The 18,997-nt window shown below is 39.7% G+C and overlaps 3 protein-coding genes across 3 annotated transcripts; 1 reads left to right on the top strand and 2 right to left on the bottom strand.

Annotated features, from left to right (window-relative positions):
* Positions 1–979: 979 nt before the first annotated feature.
* vip (vasoactive intestinal peptide) lies at positions 980–7,372 on the top strand (the record flags this gene model as incomplete). The annotated part of the gene is made up of 5 exons (XM_080849150.1): positions 980–1,074; positions 1,560–1,664; positions 2,204–2,335; positions 2,534–2,642; positions 7,307–7,372. The coding sequence occupies 5 exons, from the start codon at positions 980–982 to the stop codon at positions 7,370–7,372; spliced, it is 507 nt and encodes a 168-aa protein (XP_080705276.1).
* Positions 7,373–11,160: 3,788 nt separating this feature from the next.
* Positions 11,161–13,949, bottom strand: fbxo5 (F-box protein 5; the record flags this gene model as incomplete). The annotated part of the gene is made up of 5 exons (XM_080848518.1): positions 11,161–11,430; positions 11,745–11,930; positions 12,160–12,250; positions 12,372–13,015; positions 13,902–13,949. 5 exons carry the CDS (start codon positions 13,947–13,949, stop codon positions 11,161–11,163), a joined length of 1,239 nt encoding a protein of 412 aa, XP_080704644.1.
* Positions 13,950–14,457: 508 nt separating this feature from the next.
* Positions 14,458–17,712, bottom strand: mtrf1l (mitochondrial translational release factor 1-like). The gene is made up of 7 exons (XM_080848799.1): positions 17,069–17,712; positions 16,888–16,961; positions 16,623–16,806; positions 15,868–16,031; positions 15,504–15,621; positions 15,104–15,240; positions 14,458–14,901 (listed from the first exon to the last, which is right to left on the bottom strand). Exons 1-7 carry the CDS (start codon positions 17,541–17,543, stop codon positions 14,698–14,700), a joined length of 1,356 nt encoding a protein of 451 aa, XP_080704925.1. The 5' UTR covers positions 17,544–17,712; the 3' UTR covers positions 14,458–14,697.
* Between the last annotated feature and the right edge of the window lie 1,285 nt (positions 17,713–18,997).

The raw sequence follows: 18,997 nt of genomic DNA, 5'->3' as shown, positions 1-18,997 counted from the left end.
AGCGCAGCCACACCATCCATTTCAACGTGTTTCTTGGAAAAAATTAGAGTGGGCATGAGATCAGGAATTTGGAAAGAATGGCACATAAATTATCCTTAGATACACAAACTTGCATAAAAATGCCACGCTGCCCGTGTTTGGTCAAAGTTAAAGGGTAGATGAAAATATTTTGGAAAATGCACGTTGGCTGTGTTGATGACTTCGATCTAAAAGTAAAGTCGGAGTAAAAATCATCAGTGCTTTTTTTCCCCTTCGAGTCTGTTATCACCCGATGAGTCAACACAAAAATGTCACAAAACATTCTATTTTGTTGGAGCAAAACTTAATTTCACGACGCGCCATATGTTGGGCATGCGAGTGAGCCAATGACGAGCGCACCAATCCCGCTGGAATTGTTATGACGTAAGACTGATCAAATCTGATTGCGCCTAGTTTCATGAAAAGTGTTCAGATGTATAAAACGAGGGTATGGGGGAGATGATCCAAACAGACACCAGTCAGTGAAAGAACCACGGAGAGCGCCAGCTTCAACTTAAGGGAGAGACAATATACAGTGCACTGTGTTTTCAGTACCAAGGTCAGCGCAACAAGGGGTTCGTAGTGGATCACACCGTAGCCTACAGCAAACGTGAGTATCTGGATATTTATTTAATCATTGAACATCGATAGATACAGTGAGATGAACTAGTCATTTTAAAGCAATCATTGATTCCCTACATGTAATCGAGGCAACGTCTCACCGTTTTCTCAAGACGCACAAAATCGGAAATGAACACAGCAAGTTTTATAGAAGGAGTAAGCTGAGGAACAAGAATGTTTAATCACTTTTTAAAAATCAAAACAAATTCTATCCGGGTTACCGACATATTTCTTTTGGAAATGAATTTAAAATAAACAGTCTTGATAACCCAAAACATAACTTAATTCTTTTGATATAGTCTAACTTGAAAGTTCTTCTAACCCTCACAGGTTTAGAGCGATGTTACAGAGAAACGGCTCCCAGCTCTTGCTTATAATAGCCCTGTGCAGTGTTTTGTATTCCCGGACCGTGAGTTTACCTTATGCGTCTATGAGGTGGGTACACACCTTTCATTCATTACTTATAACATTCATCATATTGATGTTAATATTTTACTTAAGTAACCCGCACTCTCTAGTTGCAACTATTATGTATATTAACCTGCAGTGAAATGGACAATGTGCAGGGCAAATAAATAACCTAGGCCTTTTGTAATGAGTTAAGAGTGTCAAGTGTCCAATCTACCGTAGCCGAAATGGATGTATGTAATGTCTTAGATTAATTGTGAAGTTTGAACTAACATTTACACTGATTTGTGATTCAGTTCTTGCATTGACTCATATTTCCAATCTGCAACTATTAAAGACTCATTGTTAGCTGGCGTGACTTATACCGTTCAGACTTGCAATAAGAATGCAATTGGCCAACGCCGCGTTCGTAAACATTACTAATTAGTCATGTTGTTATAGGCTAGTCTGTGTATTTGGTTGTGGAGATAAATATTTGTGTGAAGATAAATTAAGACATTTTGTGTTGGCAGACCCACAAGGCACGCAGACGGTCTTTTCACGAGTGGATACAGCAAACTTTTAGGACAGCTATCCGCGAGACGATATCTGGAGTCATTGATTGGAAAGCGAGTAAGGTAGGTAGTATTTGAAATTACATGTGGAACCTGATGTTCAGAAGACGTTTCCACCTATTTCCATAACTATCCTTAGTTATATTCCTAAACAGGTCTTTGGAAATCTTCACAAAGTGATCAGTCTTTTTATTTCCGTTAAGTATGGACATGACATCTTGAACATATATCTGGGTATTAAAACATCTTCACCATTTGGAGACTTTCTTCCAACGATAAATGCCCGTTTTAAGCGCACGTCCCTCCCTCTATTATGTGAAATCTGGAAACAAACATGCAAACATGAAGCATTGTGAGATTTTCACGCATATTTCACTGATCAATTATTCCTGTTAAATTACGTTGTTTTCAATCTCCTCAACCATTGTATTTGTTCAAAGGACTAATCTAACCTCACCTGCAATAAATGTACTAATGTAATTTCTAATGAATATAAAATTATTATATACTGGAGTTGAGGCATCAGACATCATACAGTGACTGGCAATTACTTCTATGTAGAGGCAGCCAACAAACAAAAGCTTTTCCTTTGTGTTTTTCAGTGATGACATGATGGAGGACCAAAGTCCAGTCAAGCGACATTCAGATGCCATTTTCACAGATAATTACAGCCGTTTCCGGAAACAGATGGCAGTGAAGAAGTACCTGAACTCTGTCCTGACAGGGAAAAGAAGGTTTGTGTACTGTACAATCTCTAGCACAATAGACATGTATGCCGTATACACCAGCTTATAAGAAACCAAGTGCAAATCCCCTCAAATGCTGTTGGGCCTATATAGTTTTGACCTGACATTTTCATACTCAATCTAAGACTTGGTAACATTAAAGACCACTTCAGGATGACATTTTTGTTTCTCTTTCACGCTATCCAGCCAAGAAGACCCTCCCAGTGTACAGGAAGAGTCAAACAGAAGTGAGAGCCCCTTCCCAGAGAGCCTTGACGATGTCAGAGTTAACAACTTTTTCAACCAACTTCAAATGGTGAGTTTAGGTCTTTGCGAGTTGTCCGAAGCGTTTGGCATCTTTTGTTCTTCCATCTCAGCAGAAATGTATTGTTTTTGCAAAAAACAAAATGATAGCAATAGTATTACTGTATTCTGTTATAACTAACTATAAACATATTTTTCATAATGATTTTTCCTTTCCTGCAGCCACTATGAGGAATACCCATTGGAGAGGATAAGTCAGACTGCCAACCACATTGATGTGCCATATGCAGAATATCAGAAAGGACATCAACATTAACAAAACACAATACGTTTCAAATTAGAACTAACACATTATATCTATAAACTAAAAGTTTACATTGTATATACAGAATATATACTCTAGAGTGAGGTGCAGGCCTAAAGATGGTAAAACATGTCTGTTGGCCCTTGAACTCAGAAATTTGCTTTGACGTGTCCTCTGTGAATGGTTACTCAATAAATGTATTGAATCAAGCATCGGGCTGACAGAGTACAATCACAAAATCCTGACACAAGGACCATAGAATTTAATCAACAACAGTCCCATTCCTGGATCATGTAGTGATGTAACATTCTCCCAGTCTTTGGAAAATGTCCTTGCATTTTGTAAATCTAAATCATTTTGTAAAAAGTCTATCAATATTGCCTCTACCTTGATGCTAAAATGAAGGGGACATTGGGGATCGTGGGTGGGAAATGGGCATCAGAGATTTTTATTTTTATTTTTTTCATTCAAGGAAAATAAAAAAAATTTGAAGAGCCACTACACTCTGACTGTAATCCATTTAAAATGTTACCTTCAGCCAGACACCAAACCCATGAACATGTAACGGGGTCTCTCTCAGGCAACATTGTGGACACAGTACCCCATGCTGGTAAAAGTACTCCAGTTTATTGTGCTTTGTCTCTGCTTCAAAAGTGAGATGACAACAATACTGAATTGTGGCATGAGTGCCATACCGAAATTCATGTTTTTAATTGTATGTTTCCTTGTTAAAATGTGTGTCTTTGAAATACAGAATATTCAATAGAACATTGCCATGTAAAACATTAATCCCAATATACATAATAAATGTTATACTCTAATTTGAGGTTCAATGCTGTGAGACAGCACTGCTTTAACAATACACATGGATTAGAAATAAATATTTCATAAATGCTGGATTTCTACAGTTATTTTTTTTAGATACATGACATTTAAAGTGTCATCACTAAGCTTAACATGAGTTGTACTACGTTATTTCATATGCTTCATGTTTCTCAGTGGTTTGGTTAACTGGTCATGAATTAAATAGAAGCCTGACTGGGTATCTGGAGAGAACATACATCCCACAGCGTCCAAATAACACGAAAAGCAGCCTACAGTTAAAAGGACAACTTGGGATATGGACGTTTTGCCAGGAACCTCATGGTGTCCTCATATGCATAATAACGATGTTTTTGGCTAATGAAGGATCAGGTTTACTTCAGACATGTCTCCAGGCATCTACCAGTCTGATTAATCCGTGATCTCCACATCTGGGGGTAGACAGCCAGTAGACCAGATTGTACATCTAGTTCAATACCAAGCATAAATATGTTTCCAATTTCATTGGTGCAGCCCAATGCTGTAGTAATGTGATCGTGCGGGTGATGGAGAGGTTTCAAAATAGCTGAGGTCTGAGTCAGCATGAAGTGTTCTGACTCGTAAATGTCAAAGGTACTGTGCTGTCTAGGAGGCCATGAACATTAGTAATGTTAATTGTATTTATTGCCCTTATCTCGGCAATTATGATGCATTCAGAAGATACTATGATTTGATGGAAGGGAGAGTGCTAAAGATATTTCATTCAATTAAGAGTTTGTTATTTAATAGTAATTTGTCAATGTCATTTGAGTATTTAGGTCCATATTCTGTAGATTAAACTGCTGAAGTACAAAAATGTACCAATAAAACAAGATAATCACGTAATCAAGTGTGCATGTCAAGGTACTAGTCCAATGTTTTCCTGTGATTAACATTGTGCTGGTGTAATTAAGTATCTGTGACGACTTATTTGGCATTAAAAAGTGATGACTTCATAGTGCTTGAAATCTATGGTTGGTGGGCCTAAACACTGTGATTCATACTTCTTGTACTTGCAACTTAATTGCCCCCTTATTCGGTGTGTCATAGGGAGATGTGCATTGGTATAGAATAACACACAATATGATGTGAATAGACAGGAAATAAATAATAGTTTGTCACAGTACATTCCCGTCACCCAGGCACTGGCGGGCAAGCAAAACTGTGTCTAAAAAAAGTAATGACTAATCTAGAGATAAATGAAAGCAATTCAAAAATAGTTTTTCTAGGTGAAGGAATGTGAATACCAGGGACAGCTCCAGGGTCTATGACTGAAGTCGAATTTGAGATTTGCAAGGGGGCCAACATTTAGTGTTATTGGTCTGAGTTACAGTGATACATGCATGGGCAGACATAATATGGGAAAATCAGGTAACAAAAACACTTTTTAATTTGTAATTTAAAAAGAGATTGAACAAGACTGAATGTCAATATTTCATGACAAACAAGCAAGACAAGCAAGACAAGCAAATCAAAAACAAGTTTGTGATTTATCTTATTTTTATTCATTTTACCAGAGGTGGCAAACTCTTTCTCTCAGAGGGCAGCAGCACCCCCTTTTGCCCACCCTTGGCCTTTGCCCTGGTGAATACTGGCAACAAAAATGGATAGTCAAAGATCCGTCAATGTTTAGGTGAATGAGGATCAAATTTCCACTTCATCAACAAAATGTGCTGGTATACTAAGATGCTATGTGGAAGTGTAACTCTGAATATTGTTTATTACAAATTGTGTATTTTCCTGGTCTATGTTTGTATGTACTGTATGCATGGTCTATGTGTTTCTACATATGGGAATTCCTTTACAGAGAGAGAGAGAGAGAGATAAAAACTATATTTATTACTGTATGGGACAATTTGGCCCACGGTCAAAGTGGTGTAACGTCTAGATCCCTACTGAGTTAAAATAGCATTTCATGTGTCTATCAGAAATGAGATGATGTGGTGAATTCTCAATTAGAGTTCAGTTATTGTTATTGTTGTTATTGTACAGAGTGGAATTGTAGGACTTGGATAAGGTGACAGTTAGAAAGCATGAGGTAAGGCTACATTGCAGGAGAGGAGGCAGATGGTAACCAGCTTTCTTTGTGAGCAAAGAAAGGAAACTGGATGAGCAACAGCGGTTTCTCAGACAAAGCAAGGGCAAATGGCTTAATGTTGAGAAGACGAAGACCATCTGGAGAGAATTGTGGGCTATGGATACCAATCGCATTATATAAATTGTCATTGAAACATATTCTGTCTGGATGTAAAATATTTTGACCCAGGGTTGACATATGTGGTTTTTAAAGTCATTGGCATGTTTGTTTGACAATAAACCAGTTGAAGTTAACTCTGATGACGGGGACAGATACATTTCTTTTGTGCAAAAGTAAAGTGGACACCAGGCAGGTACAAAAAGTACTTGCAAATGGGGCAAAGCACGAGATTGGATATTGCTGGCTAATGTCAGAAGTAAACGTCAGGTTCCATAATGTATTGTTGTGATTGCTGTGTTGTATTCTGAGTTTACATTGTTCCCTTAAATGAGTTAACGATTCCCTTTTGAAGATGTGCTTGAGGAAGCGTTTGAAAGGAAGAAGGTGAAGTATGTGGAACTGGTAGCGTAAGCAGGGGAACAAGCTTGGCAAGCACATACAAGAACAGTGTTGTTATTATTAAGTATTGTTAAGTGTCAGTATGATGGTTGTAGTGCACCCTGTTGTTGTAATGCTTAGACTAGGTTGTTGGATATGAGTACATGCATGTGACATTAAGAGGTTTAGCTGCTTTGTGAAGTGCCCAACCAATAGCATAAGGAATTTATCAATTTTTCCTATATGTAACTGAAAAAAAAACTGATCATGATTTGACACAAATTATGTATTACATGCCCAAATATGTCACTGTGAGTATGAGGGTGTGTGTGCGCATGCGTCTGTGTTTATGTGCAAGTGTGTGAAAGTGCGTCCATTCTCTGTTGTAAATCACATGGCATGTGATTTTCCCAGCCTTGTGGACAGGGTACGCTCATTAGCTCTCATTATTTGTGATCTAAATGGTCCATCGGACCTGCTGCAAGTAAAAATAGATCAGCCTCTGTGGTACACACTGGCCAGGCCACTCTATCAATCTGTGGTAATTGCAGCGCTGCCACTTAAAGTGATTTCCCACAGAAATGGACAGCCAGAAGCTGTTTTTTCCCTTCTTTTTCCATTTTCTTTGTCTGTATGTGCTGATAGTGTGTGTGTGTGTGTGTGTGTGTGTGTTTGTGTGTGTACCATATGATTATTAAAATATCTGTAATCAGTCAGGTTCATGACTCAAAATTATGATTTAAATTAAATTGGTTAATCATGAAAGACATGGAAGGCTTTATGTTACTGATCAATCCCAGTGGACAGCAGTCATGTGACCATGACATCAGAATGTTGAAACCTATAAACATAGGATCATAAAGCTGGGAAATGCATGTCTGTTTGTGAACAGACATTTGCACTACCCTGCGGCAAACTTCCCTGAAGATAACTCAATGGTAATACACCTCTTTCTCAATGGTATGTCTCCTGTCTCTGCTTTGTCTGTATTGGCTAGGTGACACGACCGTCTGCATCCTCCTCCATGGCCAGTGGCACAGTGGGGCTCGAACATGAAGACTAGCATCCTGACAGCTGGCTGCAAAGGCGACCTTTAGCTCTCTGACATATGTTTTGGCGACAGGTGCCAGTCACTTGTCATGTACATCACATGTGCACCCAGTCCTAGTCATCTGCCCCTTAAGGCCTGAGTGCCCACTGACATATCTCAATATGTGCGTGTGTGTGTATGTGTGTATGTGTGTGTGTGTGTGTGTGTGTGTGTGTGTGTGTGTGTGTGTGTGTGTGTGTGTGTTTGGGTGTGTGAGTTTTGGTGAAACTACTGAGAGATGGAGCAGAAAAAAAAGGGATAGGAGTGACAGAGAAAGCAAAAAAAGTAATTATGCCAGTGATGGATTCTTAAAAATATGAAAATGCATGCAAGATTTACATGTATTCCATATGGAAGAGAATGTACTAATAGTACCAGTAGCTATAATTTACACAGATGCATGCATACAAAAATGGCATGTGTTGACAAACAAAAACAATCTAATTTACACAATGTTGTTCTCATTAATTTAATCACAGAACCTCAAATTTCAAGAAGACATCAAATTTCTTCTTCCTAAATGGCATGACTCCAGGTGTGATGAGAATCTGCATTCATCATCAGTTCTGCAGTGCGTTGACATCTGTAAACATCAGTTTCTTTCCCTCATAACCTGCCCTGCCTGATGGCTTATTTTCAATCCACAGGTTTCATTTGAATTTGCTGTAGTTTAAATTGATTAATCACATGAACAGTAATAAAAATGCAGCCCTAGAGCTGTTTGGTCCAGCAAAGGGCAGCTGAGAGATTAATTGAAGTCTAGGGTGAGTGGCCTAATGATGGAACATCTCACATGCGAACATCGCCATCGCCAACCCCTCTTCTCTCTCCAACCCAGTCCTTAGAGTCCCATCATTCATTCCCATCATTCTATTCAGGGGGACTGTGTTCGGTAACAGAGAACCACCTTCACTGACATCTTGGTTGTATGGAAAAATGAAAGCCATTTTATTGTGAATTTTGGAATTTAACTTTAGATATAAAATGTCCTGCTCTTATTTCACAAGTTGAATTTAGGTCCATAAAGATGTATTACTTGTTTTAGTGAACAGGATGGCTACTTTTTGTCTAATTCGTATAAGATTATTTTAAGACTATTCCACTGATATCTGTGAGCTTGTCCAAAAGCATGAATACAGGCTGTATGCATTACAGCTACACGAGACAGATGTGGTTACACATGTAAAATGATTGCCAGAATTTTAAATGACAACATCATGTGTTTGACTTCAAACGTCCGTCTTATAAAGGCCATTGGATGTGGGTGCGTGTGTGACTTAAACCGGACCATATCACCAAGCATTAGGGGTTACACAAGAGGAGGCGTCATTTACACTGAGCTCTGTGTTTATCCTTGTACCCAGGAGCATTGCCACGAGCACCGGAGGAAGCCACAGAAACAGAGATGTCACTGCAGCTGGCAGGACACTTAGGGATGGGGACAGAGACAGAACAGTCAACTGCACGTTGACATTTCTGCCGCAGCGCAGAACTCTGGGTCTGTGAGGCTTTTAGAGACAGACCACACAGGGACTGCCTAGATTCTGACAGCCACAAAGGCTGAAGCACATAATAAATGTTCCCACTACTCTGCACTAGCTGCAAAGGAAGATGGAACCGAGTAGAGTGGAAGATGGAACACAGTTGTAGAACATCATGCTAAACATGATGTATGTAGGTAGCTAGATGCCTTGTTGCTGCACTTTGTCTGTTCATAACAAAAGGTGTAAACCATATTCTCTCAGAATGGTTTAGCTCTAAATTGCAAATCAGTTCAAGTACATTTCAGACAAGCATGACAGGTCTGTCATGCATACTTTCTGTTTTCACAGAAATCACATTTCTTAAACAGTAAATTGTTTAAATGCTACAACACGGTTGAAAATATTGCTGTTGTATGGGGACAGCAGAAACAAAATGTACTTCTACTTTCTCAAATGTCCTGGAGATTGTGCGTTTTAAAACTCCACTCATACAAGCCCTAGTTCTTTGGATATTCTTACCCAAAGAAGATGTTAAGTCAGTATGTGCATCATTGGGTCTTACGTCAGTCAACTTTTGCATAGACGTCAAGAGCAAAACAATTTAGGTGAATTCACGTCAGGGGAGAAGCACTGTAAAATCAATTTAAGTGCAACAGGAAAGCTATATTGTATTCCTTGTGAGCGAAATGTCACTGCAAATCAAACATGATCCATTTTGTGTTTCATTTCATTTTAATCAAGGATAAAACATTGCTGTGGCGTGTAAAATTTGGCTGGAATTTGAATTATGTTGCATCTGAAGTAATATCTAAAGTTAGATGTTGTCGCAGGGCAGAAAAGAAAACTTAACATCCAAGGCCAGCTGTCCTTGCTTTGCTCATATAACTGAGTAAAGAACCCACAAAAAGTACACAAAGATCATATCAAATTAGTATAAATCTTCTGGCACTAAGACACGTGTTTCAGTAACACTGACATCTTTCCATACCTGATTACTGTCACGTTTCAAGACCCCCCCATGTCCCCCATTATAGCTTTGACTTTTTAATTTTGGGGTTACCCAGGTTTTGCATTTTATTCTGAAATATTTTCAGAATACATCGTGATGTACTCCTGCAGATATTAATTCAAATCTCACCATGTAGATCAGATATACTATTAAGCAATTAAACTCCAATCATACATTTTTTAATATAAACCAGCAAAAATGATTCGGTAACATGAATGACATTGTTGTGACCAGTACCCACTCATTTACATCTGTGGGTTGTATGTGATTTGCAGCGGAGAGAAAAATTGTCATTTGTGTTAAGGAAGATCTTTAAAGATCAAGCAAAGCATTTATGAACAACTGACTGACATGTTATAAAAACACAGCCATATGAAGTTCACCCAATTCGTCTTTCAGGTCATACTGTCTGAAACGTTGTACTTTACTCACGCCTAAAGCAGCACATTTTGAACAAAGGCCAGATACTGTTTTTGCACCTTGGAACAACTTAATTCAACCCTAGTATGAAAATACCACTTTCTGCCTACTGCAACCAAACACACCTCTCACCACCTAACTGAATGTATGATCATAAATCAGCATCCCATTAACAGACTGAAAAGTTTGTCCTCCATGAGCAGTTATCCTTTGAGAAGCTACAGTTCATTTGGTGAAACTGACAAAAAGATGCCACATTTTTGTAAGTTCCTATAATTGTCTGGACAAAACCTTGGTTTAGGTACATGAAAAACATTTCAGAAAACAAAAGATAAAAACTAAATTGGCTATAAAATGTAGCTAATGAAGTTAACAGGAGCCGCTGACTCCAGCACACAAGACACAAATGGCTTCCCCACATCTTGGCAGTATAGCACCATCTAGGAAATTAATTTGGAATTGCAAAGGGGGCAAGAGAATTCAAAAATTAGGTTTTTATTTGAAACAAGTCAAATATTTACATTTGAGACAGGACCACAGATATAAAAGACTTATAATATATAAAATTCATATCAATTCTCTCTTGTATTTACAAATATATTCATTTTTATACATAAGATTTACATGTCACATTCAAAGAATGGTAAGCAAAACTGCTCAGTTCAGTCTGGAGTCCAACCTCACTTTGGCAACAAGGAGAGACACGAAATTTGGAGGGTAAAAACATAGTAAAACAGGGTCAATCTTTTAAAAGACTATGTGTTGCGTTTATAAAAAATAAAACCTGAGTTGATCTAAAAGCAGCTTGCCCTCATGTCTTCCCTTTTGTGCAGTTGTTTGTTTGCCATTCAGAGTCGGCGGATGTTCCTCCTGCTCTGCTTGCTGCAGGGTAGGTGTGCGGCGGCAGGGGTGCTGGACCTGGAGGAGGGGGTGCTACTCAGCACACCTGTGCGGCAGGAGGAGGAGCCGTGGAAGGATGCCAGGCAGAGGGTGCAGAACTCGTAGGCGCAGCTGGCACGCGTGCACACGGCTCGCTTCATGGCACTGTCATAGCGTGCTGGCGAGTTACACTGCCGGCAGGCCCTCAACCCCTCATGCTGCTTCAGTGTCCTAGCAGCCTGTGGTGGGCACACGGAACAACTTCAGTCATAACATTCAGCAGTTTTACTAGAATTTAAAATTGTTATATGCATTTTTTTGCATTATGGATAATGCCAAATGTTTCCAAAGTCACAAGACAAAGTGTGAGGCCAAATACATTTAAACTGCAAACTACAATACAATTACAGCACCTTCTCCCAAACTAACAATGACTGAAAGAAGATGTCAGGCTGAGTACGAGCGGACACAACGGCTTGGCACTGGGCGATTGGCCACCTTTGTGTTAAGAGCAATGTCAGAGAGAAGCTTATGCCACTAGGCAAGAACTTACCTCTTGGAATTTGTGGAACTGACTTGTTTTCTTGGAGGCAGGTTGACCCGGTGTTACGTTTTTTTGCAAGACCACCTTCCTGCTGGGAGTGCTCACCGGGGTGGATGTTATGCGTTGCATAGACGCCAACACCACCCTGGATGGGGCAAAGTCTCGCGAGAAGGAACCAGTTGGTCTTGACTCCAGCTGAAAGTTTTAGAGACAATCCAAGAACTTTAGATCACACCAGATAACAGAGGGGCACTCACTTTCAAGGGGATGGAAATTAATGGCTTTACACATTGAACACAGAAAGCTGCCTAGCAGGCTTCTCCACTCCCCATCATTCTCTTTCTATTGTCCTCAACACTTTTCACACATCTAGCCATTACCATATAACTGCAGTCACACATCTTGTATGCAAAAACTTCCTTACCCATATTCTCTGTTCGGCTTCTGTGCAGCGCTTAAGTGCTGACTGTTCTTGTCCGATGATCTCTCCCCAAGTTTTGCAAACTTTTTTACAACTGTTGAAACAAAGAAACACTTACATTTAGGATGCATTCCCACCAACTGTCAACAGTCACAAACCAAGAGCTGTTCTGAATTCAGGACAATGTTGATTCATTGAACTCTCACCACACATACCTAATTAAGTCAGAGTCCCCAAGTTGGTGCAGAATCTTGGTGAGAATGTGCTTCATGTCTTTTTCGAACAGGGTGCTGAGAATGTCCACACATTCCAGACCCATCTTCCCACCAATGACATTCTGGAGTCCACTGTTGTTTGCCAGCGCATTTATGACTGACCAGTCATAGCTCTGGCTCTTCTTAAAAGTTTCTGACAACTTGCGACACACTTTCTGTTGAAAACTCAGTATAGGGAGAGTGGACGTGTAGATTCCATTAATGTCTGGTGTACTTTCCGCACTAAAAGAAGAGGAGAAGTGCTCTCTGAAGTCCACATCACTGTACCCATTGTGGCTGTTGTGAAGGGACAGATAGCCACTGTCCTCAGGTAGCCCATCACCCCTCACTGTCTCATCTGGTACTGTCCTTTCAAGAGTTTCTGGTGTGTGACATTCTTTGTTTTCTTTGCCTTTAACAACAGGGTCAAAGTGAAACGTTACTGAGGTGACACCTGGAGATGGCAAAGACTTCAGAGATACTCTGACACATTTCTTCCGGGGAGAATAATTGTGGTCTGGTTCATCCACAGCTTTGGTAACACGTTGTTCCATGCCACATGAAACGAGGGATTCCGCAGACAGGGGGCACTTCATTTCCGTGCTCTGGAAGGGAACAAGTATTAAGATAAAACAACTGTTAAAATAATAATTTAAAAAAACCTCCACAGTAAAACTTGATGCCCCCTAAATTTGTTTTACATCAAAATAACTATTAGCAAACAAAGGGCCCAAACGTAACTTACAGGCTATCGTTGAGAAATAAGTTTACGCACTTGCAGATACACATACATGAGAGGGGGGGAACATTTCATTAAAGAACATTTAAAGAACATTTCATTAAAGTGTACCATGCCAACAGTAGCCAATGAGGTTAGAAATGCCAGCTGCATAGGACGTAAAATACTGGAAAATTGGCAAGCAACCTAGCTATATCAAATTAACAAAATGACCATGACTAAGTGTATGCTTTTGCCATCTAGATTTATTTACAGTTATCAAACGATTCAATTAGGTAAACTTGGTGAGCTAGTCCAATAGATGCACACAATGTCAAGTTATAGCCATTGTTGGCTAAATCTTGACCTATAGATTGCGCGCCATGGAAAATAAGGGAACTTTGCTAGTTAGCAGTAGCTATACATGCAACATTTTGCTAGTCCGCCTCTACGTTGACATGACACACTAGGCGGCCTAGCTAGATACCTTACCAGCTAATGTATCAGTTTCATGCCACACATTCATGTTGTGGAAATGGTTAGATAACAAAAAAATCTTATCGTCAGTATTGCCACCACAAGAGTCATTAACATTAACAGTTTGCTAATGTCATGAAATAATCAGTTAAACTAATAAATGTACCAACACAACAAGCCAGTCTAACTTCTGGAGATATTCGCGTTCAAGAACAAACAACTATAACAACATATCCTTGCTTTCAAGGACTTAAGTTAGCAAATAATGCACAACGTTCTCCCAAATTTAACGTTACCTTTTCACAAGATACAGATCTTTTCCTTTTGCCGCCTATGCTTTTCATCTGATATTGTGTTGTATAGCGTGCCACATACGGAATTTAGCGGCAAATAGACTTGTGAATGTCGATGGGGGGAAAGCGCCAGTTTAAGAGCCTATTTGAATTCCGCGTACAAAACACAATAACCAATGAGAGGCCAGGCGTTTGCCTTTAACCGACTGAAACCCAATGAAATACAGGCGCTATTCGATGTCATCACGCAGTAACATGACGCTGTGCGCTTACACGTCTGAAAAAGAGCGCAAGACTTTAAGCAGTATTTTACTCGGTTACCGACAGGGAATATTTTGGAATTTGGAAATCCGGCAGTTGTTTTATCGTCTGATTCCATGCGTGACTGAGTGGACGTTCCGAACATACCGGTAGCTAGTGTCTGTAGGCACAATGCTACACATTAAAACAATTGTAAAGTTTGAGGGTATTAAGGGAGGACAACTAAAAAAAAACAGGGTGTAATAAAATCAGAGTATAGTTATAGTTCCCTTGCGGTAACACATTTACCAGACGTTTTTATTTATCAGTGGCATTTCAACAGCTTGTCTTATTGCATACAAACACAATAATGAACATGCACCATGTCATAGACTTTGATGTCTTGATGCCTGTGTTTTTATTTAAAAGGAATAGCTTTAAAACAAGGCATTACCGGAAATCAAAGCAGTCCAAAAAACGGGCGGGAAGAGGACCTCTTCATTGACAGTCGTGAATGAGTCCATAGAATAAAGTACATAGAAAACGTCAGGTAGACTAATCAGCTGTCGTTATCCCCAAGAATGTCCAGAAGTGTTTCTTGTTCAGAAAACTGCTGTAAAGACACGCTCATTTCTTCTAGTAAGTCTTCTCCCAAGATAAATCCCCGGACGTCATGCACCGTTTTACCAATACGATGATCCGTAACGCGGTCTTGGGAAAAATTGTAGGTCCTGATCTTTTCCGATCTCCCTTTGCTTCCAATCTAAAACAAAACCCGTTACATCAAAGTTTTTAAACAACGCTTTAAAAAAAATATGATGCATGATGTTACACAAGACAACAGCTCAATCGAGCTGCATTTCAAGTGCAACTGTAACATTTTAATAGTACTGTTCACTTAAAGAACTGTCTTATTATAGATAATTAATACCTCTAATAATAGGGATTAAACTACACTGGCCTACCTGTAGCTTGCGTGTCTGGTATCTTTTACTTGTCTCTTCCTCCAGCTTCATGCTGTAAAGCTTTGCCCGTAGCCACTTCATGGCTGTTTCTTTATTCTTTATCTGGGACCGTTCCTGCTGACACTCTGATACCACTCCTGGAAATCCAAATGACCCATAATGTATAAATAAAACTATAATGAAAGATTAGTCTCCTGGTACTAGACATAAAAAGGCATTTTGTTAAATATGTGATATAAGGGTCAACGTGAATGCATTCCTGATATCTATGTCTTTTTGTGTGTGCATTTTGTTATGTCATATGACTGTCAGTCAATGGTTATGCAAAGTAATCTACACAAAGAAAACTTCATAGCCGATTCATAATACTGAAAGCACTACATGTTTTCCCTTCTCTCACCTGTGGGGATATGGACAATTCGTACAGCACTGTCTGTTGTGTTGACATGCTGTCCCCCAGCTCCACTTGCCCTCTTTGTCTCAATCCTGAGATCTTTTGACTGAATTGTAAATGTGATCTGAAAATCAGAATAACATTTAAGTATAATTAACTATATACTGCAGCATATGGACACAACAACAGGAATATCAGGAGGTGAAGATAGAGGCGTTTCCAATTCAACCAGTATTTGCTGATATCCTGTGAAACACAGTAGTGTTTTCAGTAAAGACATTTTGTACTGCAATACTCTCTAATCACAGGGCTGCTTATGGGAAAGAATCAAAACATCCAGTCTCATCAATGTAGTAAATGATCCCCTAACCTCTGTGGGCTGAGGTAATATTGCAACTGTCGTTGTGCTGGTGTGCATGCGGCCCTGTTTCTCAGTTTTGGGGACCCTCTGTACGCGGTGGACTCCAGCTTCAAACTTCATCTTCTTGTAGGTCAAGTTCCCACAAATACTGGCACTCCCTTGCCTCAATCCTCCTATAGGAAAAATAGTAATATATGATAACATGTCTTGATTTATATACACACCACTGTGTGTTGTTCCTTAGTCCTTCTCTTGATGAGGTGCTCCTGAATAACGTGATGCCCAAGAGTATACTAGAGACAAACAGAAACTGCTTTGACGTCAAGGACAGGCTAAAGTAAAATTTCACTATATACAAAAGAAACTTGAATACCTAGGCATGTAAGATGTGTACAATATACATATCTGACTTAGGCACACACAAGGTTTACATCATCGGTATAGTTCAGTTCTGACTTCTGAGGGTAACAATACTCCAAAGTGTAAAGGCAGGCACAGGTGTACAAGCAGCAGTGAGTCGTGTGAAGGCTGTGTAGAATAATTAATTTGATTTATTTTGACACTTACGTTGGGGTAGTGTATATTAGGGAGATTAACAAATCATAAATATGCCTAATTTTCATTTGTAGTCCCAAGACCCACTGCCATCTTAATAACATCTTAACAACATTATTATTATGTATCCTTTTCTGTAAACACCCTCCTTCTCATTTAAATGTCTATTCTTAATATTCACACAATATGACATGTACATTACTGCTGACCTATTTCGCTGGGTGTGTACTCCAGCACCTCAAACCCCCAGCCTTGGAAGGCAGCAAAGCTCTGGTACATGTCAAACATCTCTGCTGTAAAAAGCATTGCCTCCTGTCCTCCAATCCCAGCAGTGACCTCAAGGACGAGATCACTCATGTCTGATTCCTCAGCAGGAATGATAAGAGACAGGATCTGAAAGGAAGGAGGAATTAATTCTCACGTACCAGTGTCAAAGTACTATTATTGAAACAGAGTTTCGAGGCTTAGGCCTACCGTTTGTTTCAAGTCCTGGATAACGGTTTGACAAGCTTCCCTCTCCAGTTCAGCTAGTTCACATAAATCGGGGTCTGAAATTGCAAGCATGTCATCACATTCGAAAAACATCATAAGTGCACAGGAAATTTTGACCGAAGGTTAAAGTTGATCACATTATCAATCAGACCAAAATGTTCACCTGTTAGTAATTCCTCAGTTTCTTCAAGCTCTTTCTGCTTTAATCTGAGGTCTCCGATCTGCTGGACCAACGGCCTTAAAACAGAGACTCGAATCCTCTTCTGACTCAGTTCCTCCTCGCCATGACTTTGACCTTCCATCGTGTTTACACTATTCAAACAAGCATCGTACTCATCTTCCACTTTATTCAAGTACTCTTGCAACGATGGCTTCGAAAACATTTCCTCCACTGATAAAATCTTCGACAGCAATACTGACTTAGACATATGAAAACCACGAAGCTTTAACATGTGCCCAAACATTGAGTGGGTTTCATGTCTACTGATATGATGCCTTGTATATATATTTCTGTGGTACAATCTTTTTACACAGGGAACATGATAGGCGTCAGAAACCCATCTCAGAAAGCATCTAGCCGGAATCCGACTGAACCAAGATGTACCATACAGTTGCATGATCGACCTAGTCCTGTTCATGAGTATTATTAGAAACCATAGGAATAATCACCACTTCTGTTGATCGAAACATGAGAGAGATGAGCCATGCATATATTTGCGGATTAGTAATGATACATTCCCCAGAAGTTAGATTAATTGGACTGTTTTCCCTAATCCCGTAGTTTCATGCATTCCCAAGGGCGCAGACATATTGCAACAACAACGCATGCGCGGTAAACATCTTACCGTAATGACTGATGAAGACGTTCGGAAAAAAATCTAACTTGCAGAAAGGTTAGTCATACGGCTGCAATATTTTGTGACGCCAGTAGATAGCGTAAGTGGATTCCGCATAACAATCTATGATATGGGCTATGTGGCAGGTTGTGTACATGAGTTCTGTACACCCCGGTCCTCATGATTCTTTAGACGTTTCTGTTTTTTAAGAGTTCATTTCAGGAAAAGTTGCAAAGTTGACATTTATTTTGCTGTTGTTACTTAATTTGAAATGCAAAAGAAGTATTGTATATGGCGCCCAGGAGATGATATAAAAGAGATTAACTCACTGTTCATATTTGCTGAGACAATTTCGGCCTGAATTCACCTTTTACAACCATATAGATTTTATACGCTCACAGAACATAAGTTCATAATGCCCTCTGATCATTTCAATGGGGCATTTTGCCACACAGACTGTAGGCTAAGTACACCCACTGTTCGTAAACAAGCTAAAGGAAATAGTGCCTCTAGCCTTAATCTGTAGTTTCGGGCATTTCTTATTGCACAAACGATGTGCAAAGAATGTGTAGGAACATTTAAAGCTTTTTATTTTTCTCTTGTATAGCACAGTGTTGTCATAGTGAAGCATCCTTGACATAAGCCCCACAATTAGATATTGGTCTTGTGATATCCAATGCATGGATCACATTGTCTGAGATGCCTGGTGGTGGCTGAAAATCTCAAATCTGGTCAAGCCCGTCCTGCAGATTGAGTAAGGTCAAGCCCTCACATTCCTGCCCCAGAGGCTTGAAAAAGGAGGGTTAATCCTCTGCAAGGTTACGTACTAATTATTCAAGGAAATTGAATGAGTTTACCCTATATGGGTCAGCCTGGAGACCACGCTGTGTCACCATAGATTACTGCACTTTTGGTCAGGGTAGGAGTGCATTAGTTTGCTAAGAACTTAAGGTATGCAGTAAGAGGCCAAGTGTCCCAATGCCAGAGGCTGGTGCTATGGGTGTCATTTCATGGGTTCTGATACAAAAATATATTGAGATTTGGAGAGCTCACAGAGTGTGTGAACTGTGAACTTCCAAGGGTGACAGTCAGATATTAATCACACAAAGCACTATTGTGAGGCTAAAGAAAACACAGCGGATTCACACCTGTTTTATGAAAGTTTGATGTGGGAGAACACCCACGTGGACTTAAGAGAGCATCCAGCTGCACTGTGTGTAACAGACCTCAACGTACAAGGAATTTGTAAAGGGCCT

The sequence above is a fragment of the Sprattus sprattus genome, assembly GCF_963457725.1.
Source record: "Sprattus sprattus genome assembly, chromosome: 12".
Taxonomy (NCBI): Eukaryota; Metazoa; Chordata; class Actinopteri; order Clupeiformes; family Clupeidae; genus Sprattus; species Sprattus sprattus.
Note: the sequence above shows the minus strand (reverse complement) of the source record. Positions and strands in the feature narration are given on the sequence as shown.

Coding starts and splice junctions, on each gene's coding strand:
- mtrf1l (XM_080848799.1), bottom strand. CDS start 17,543: ATGAACAGGACTAGGTCGATCATGCAACTGTATGGTACATCTTGGTTC. Junction 16,032..16,622: donor GTACACACCCAGCGAAATAG/GTCAGCAGTAAT, acceptor TTTTTCCTATAG/GAGGATTGAGGCAAGGGAGT. Junction 15,241..15,503: donor AATTGTCCATATCCCCACAG/GTGAGAGAAGGG, acceptor TTGGATTTCCAG/GAGTGGTATCAGAGTGTCAG.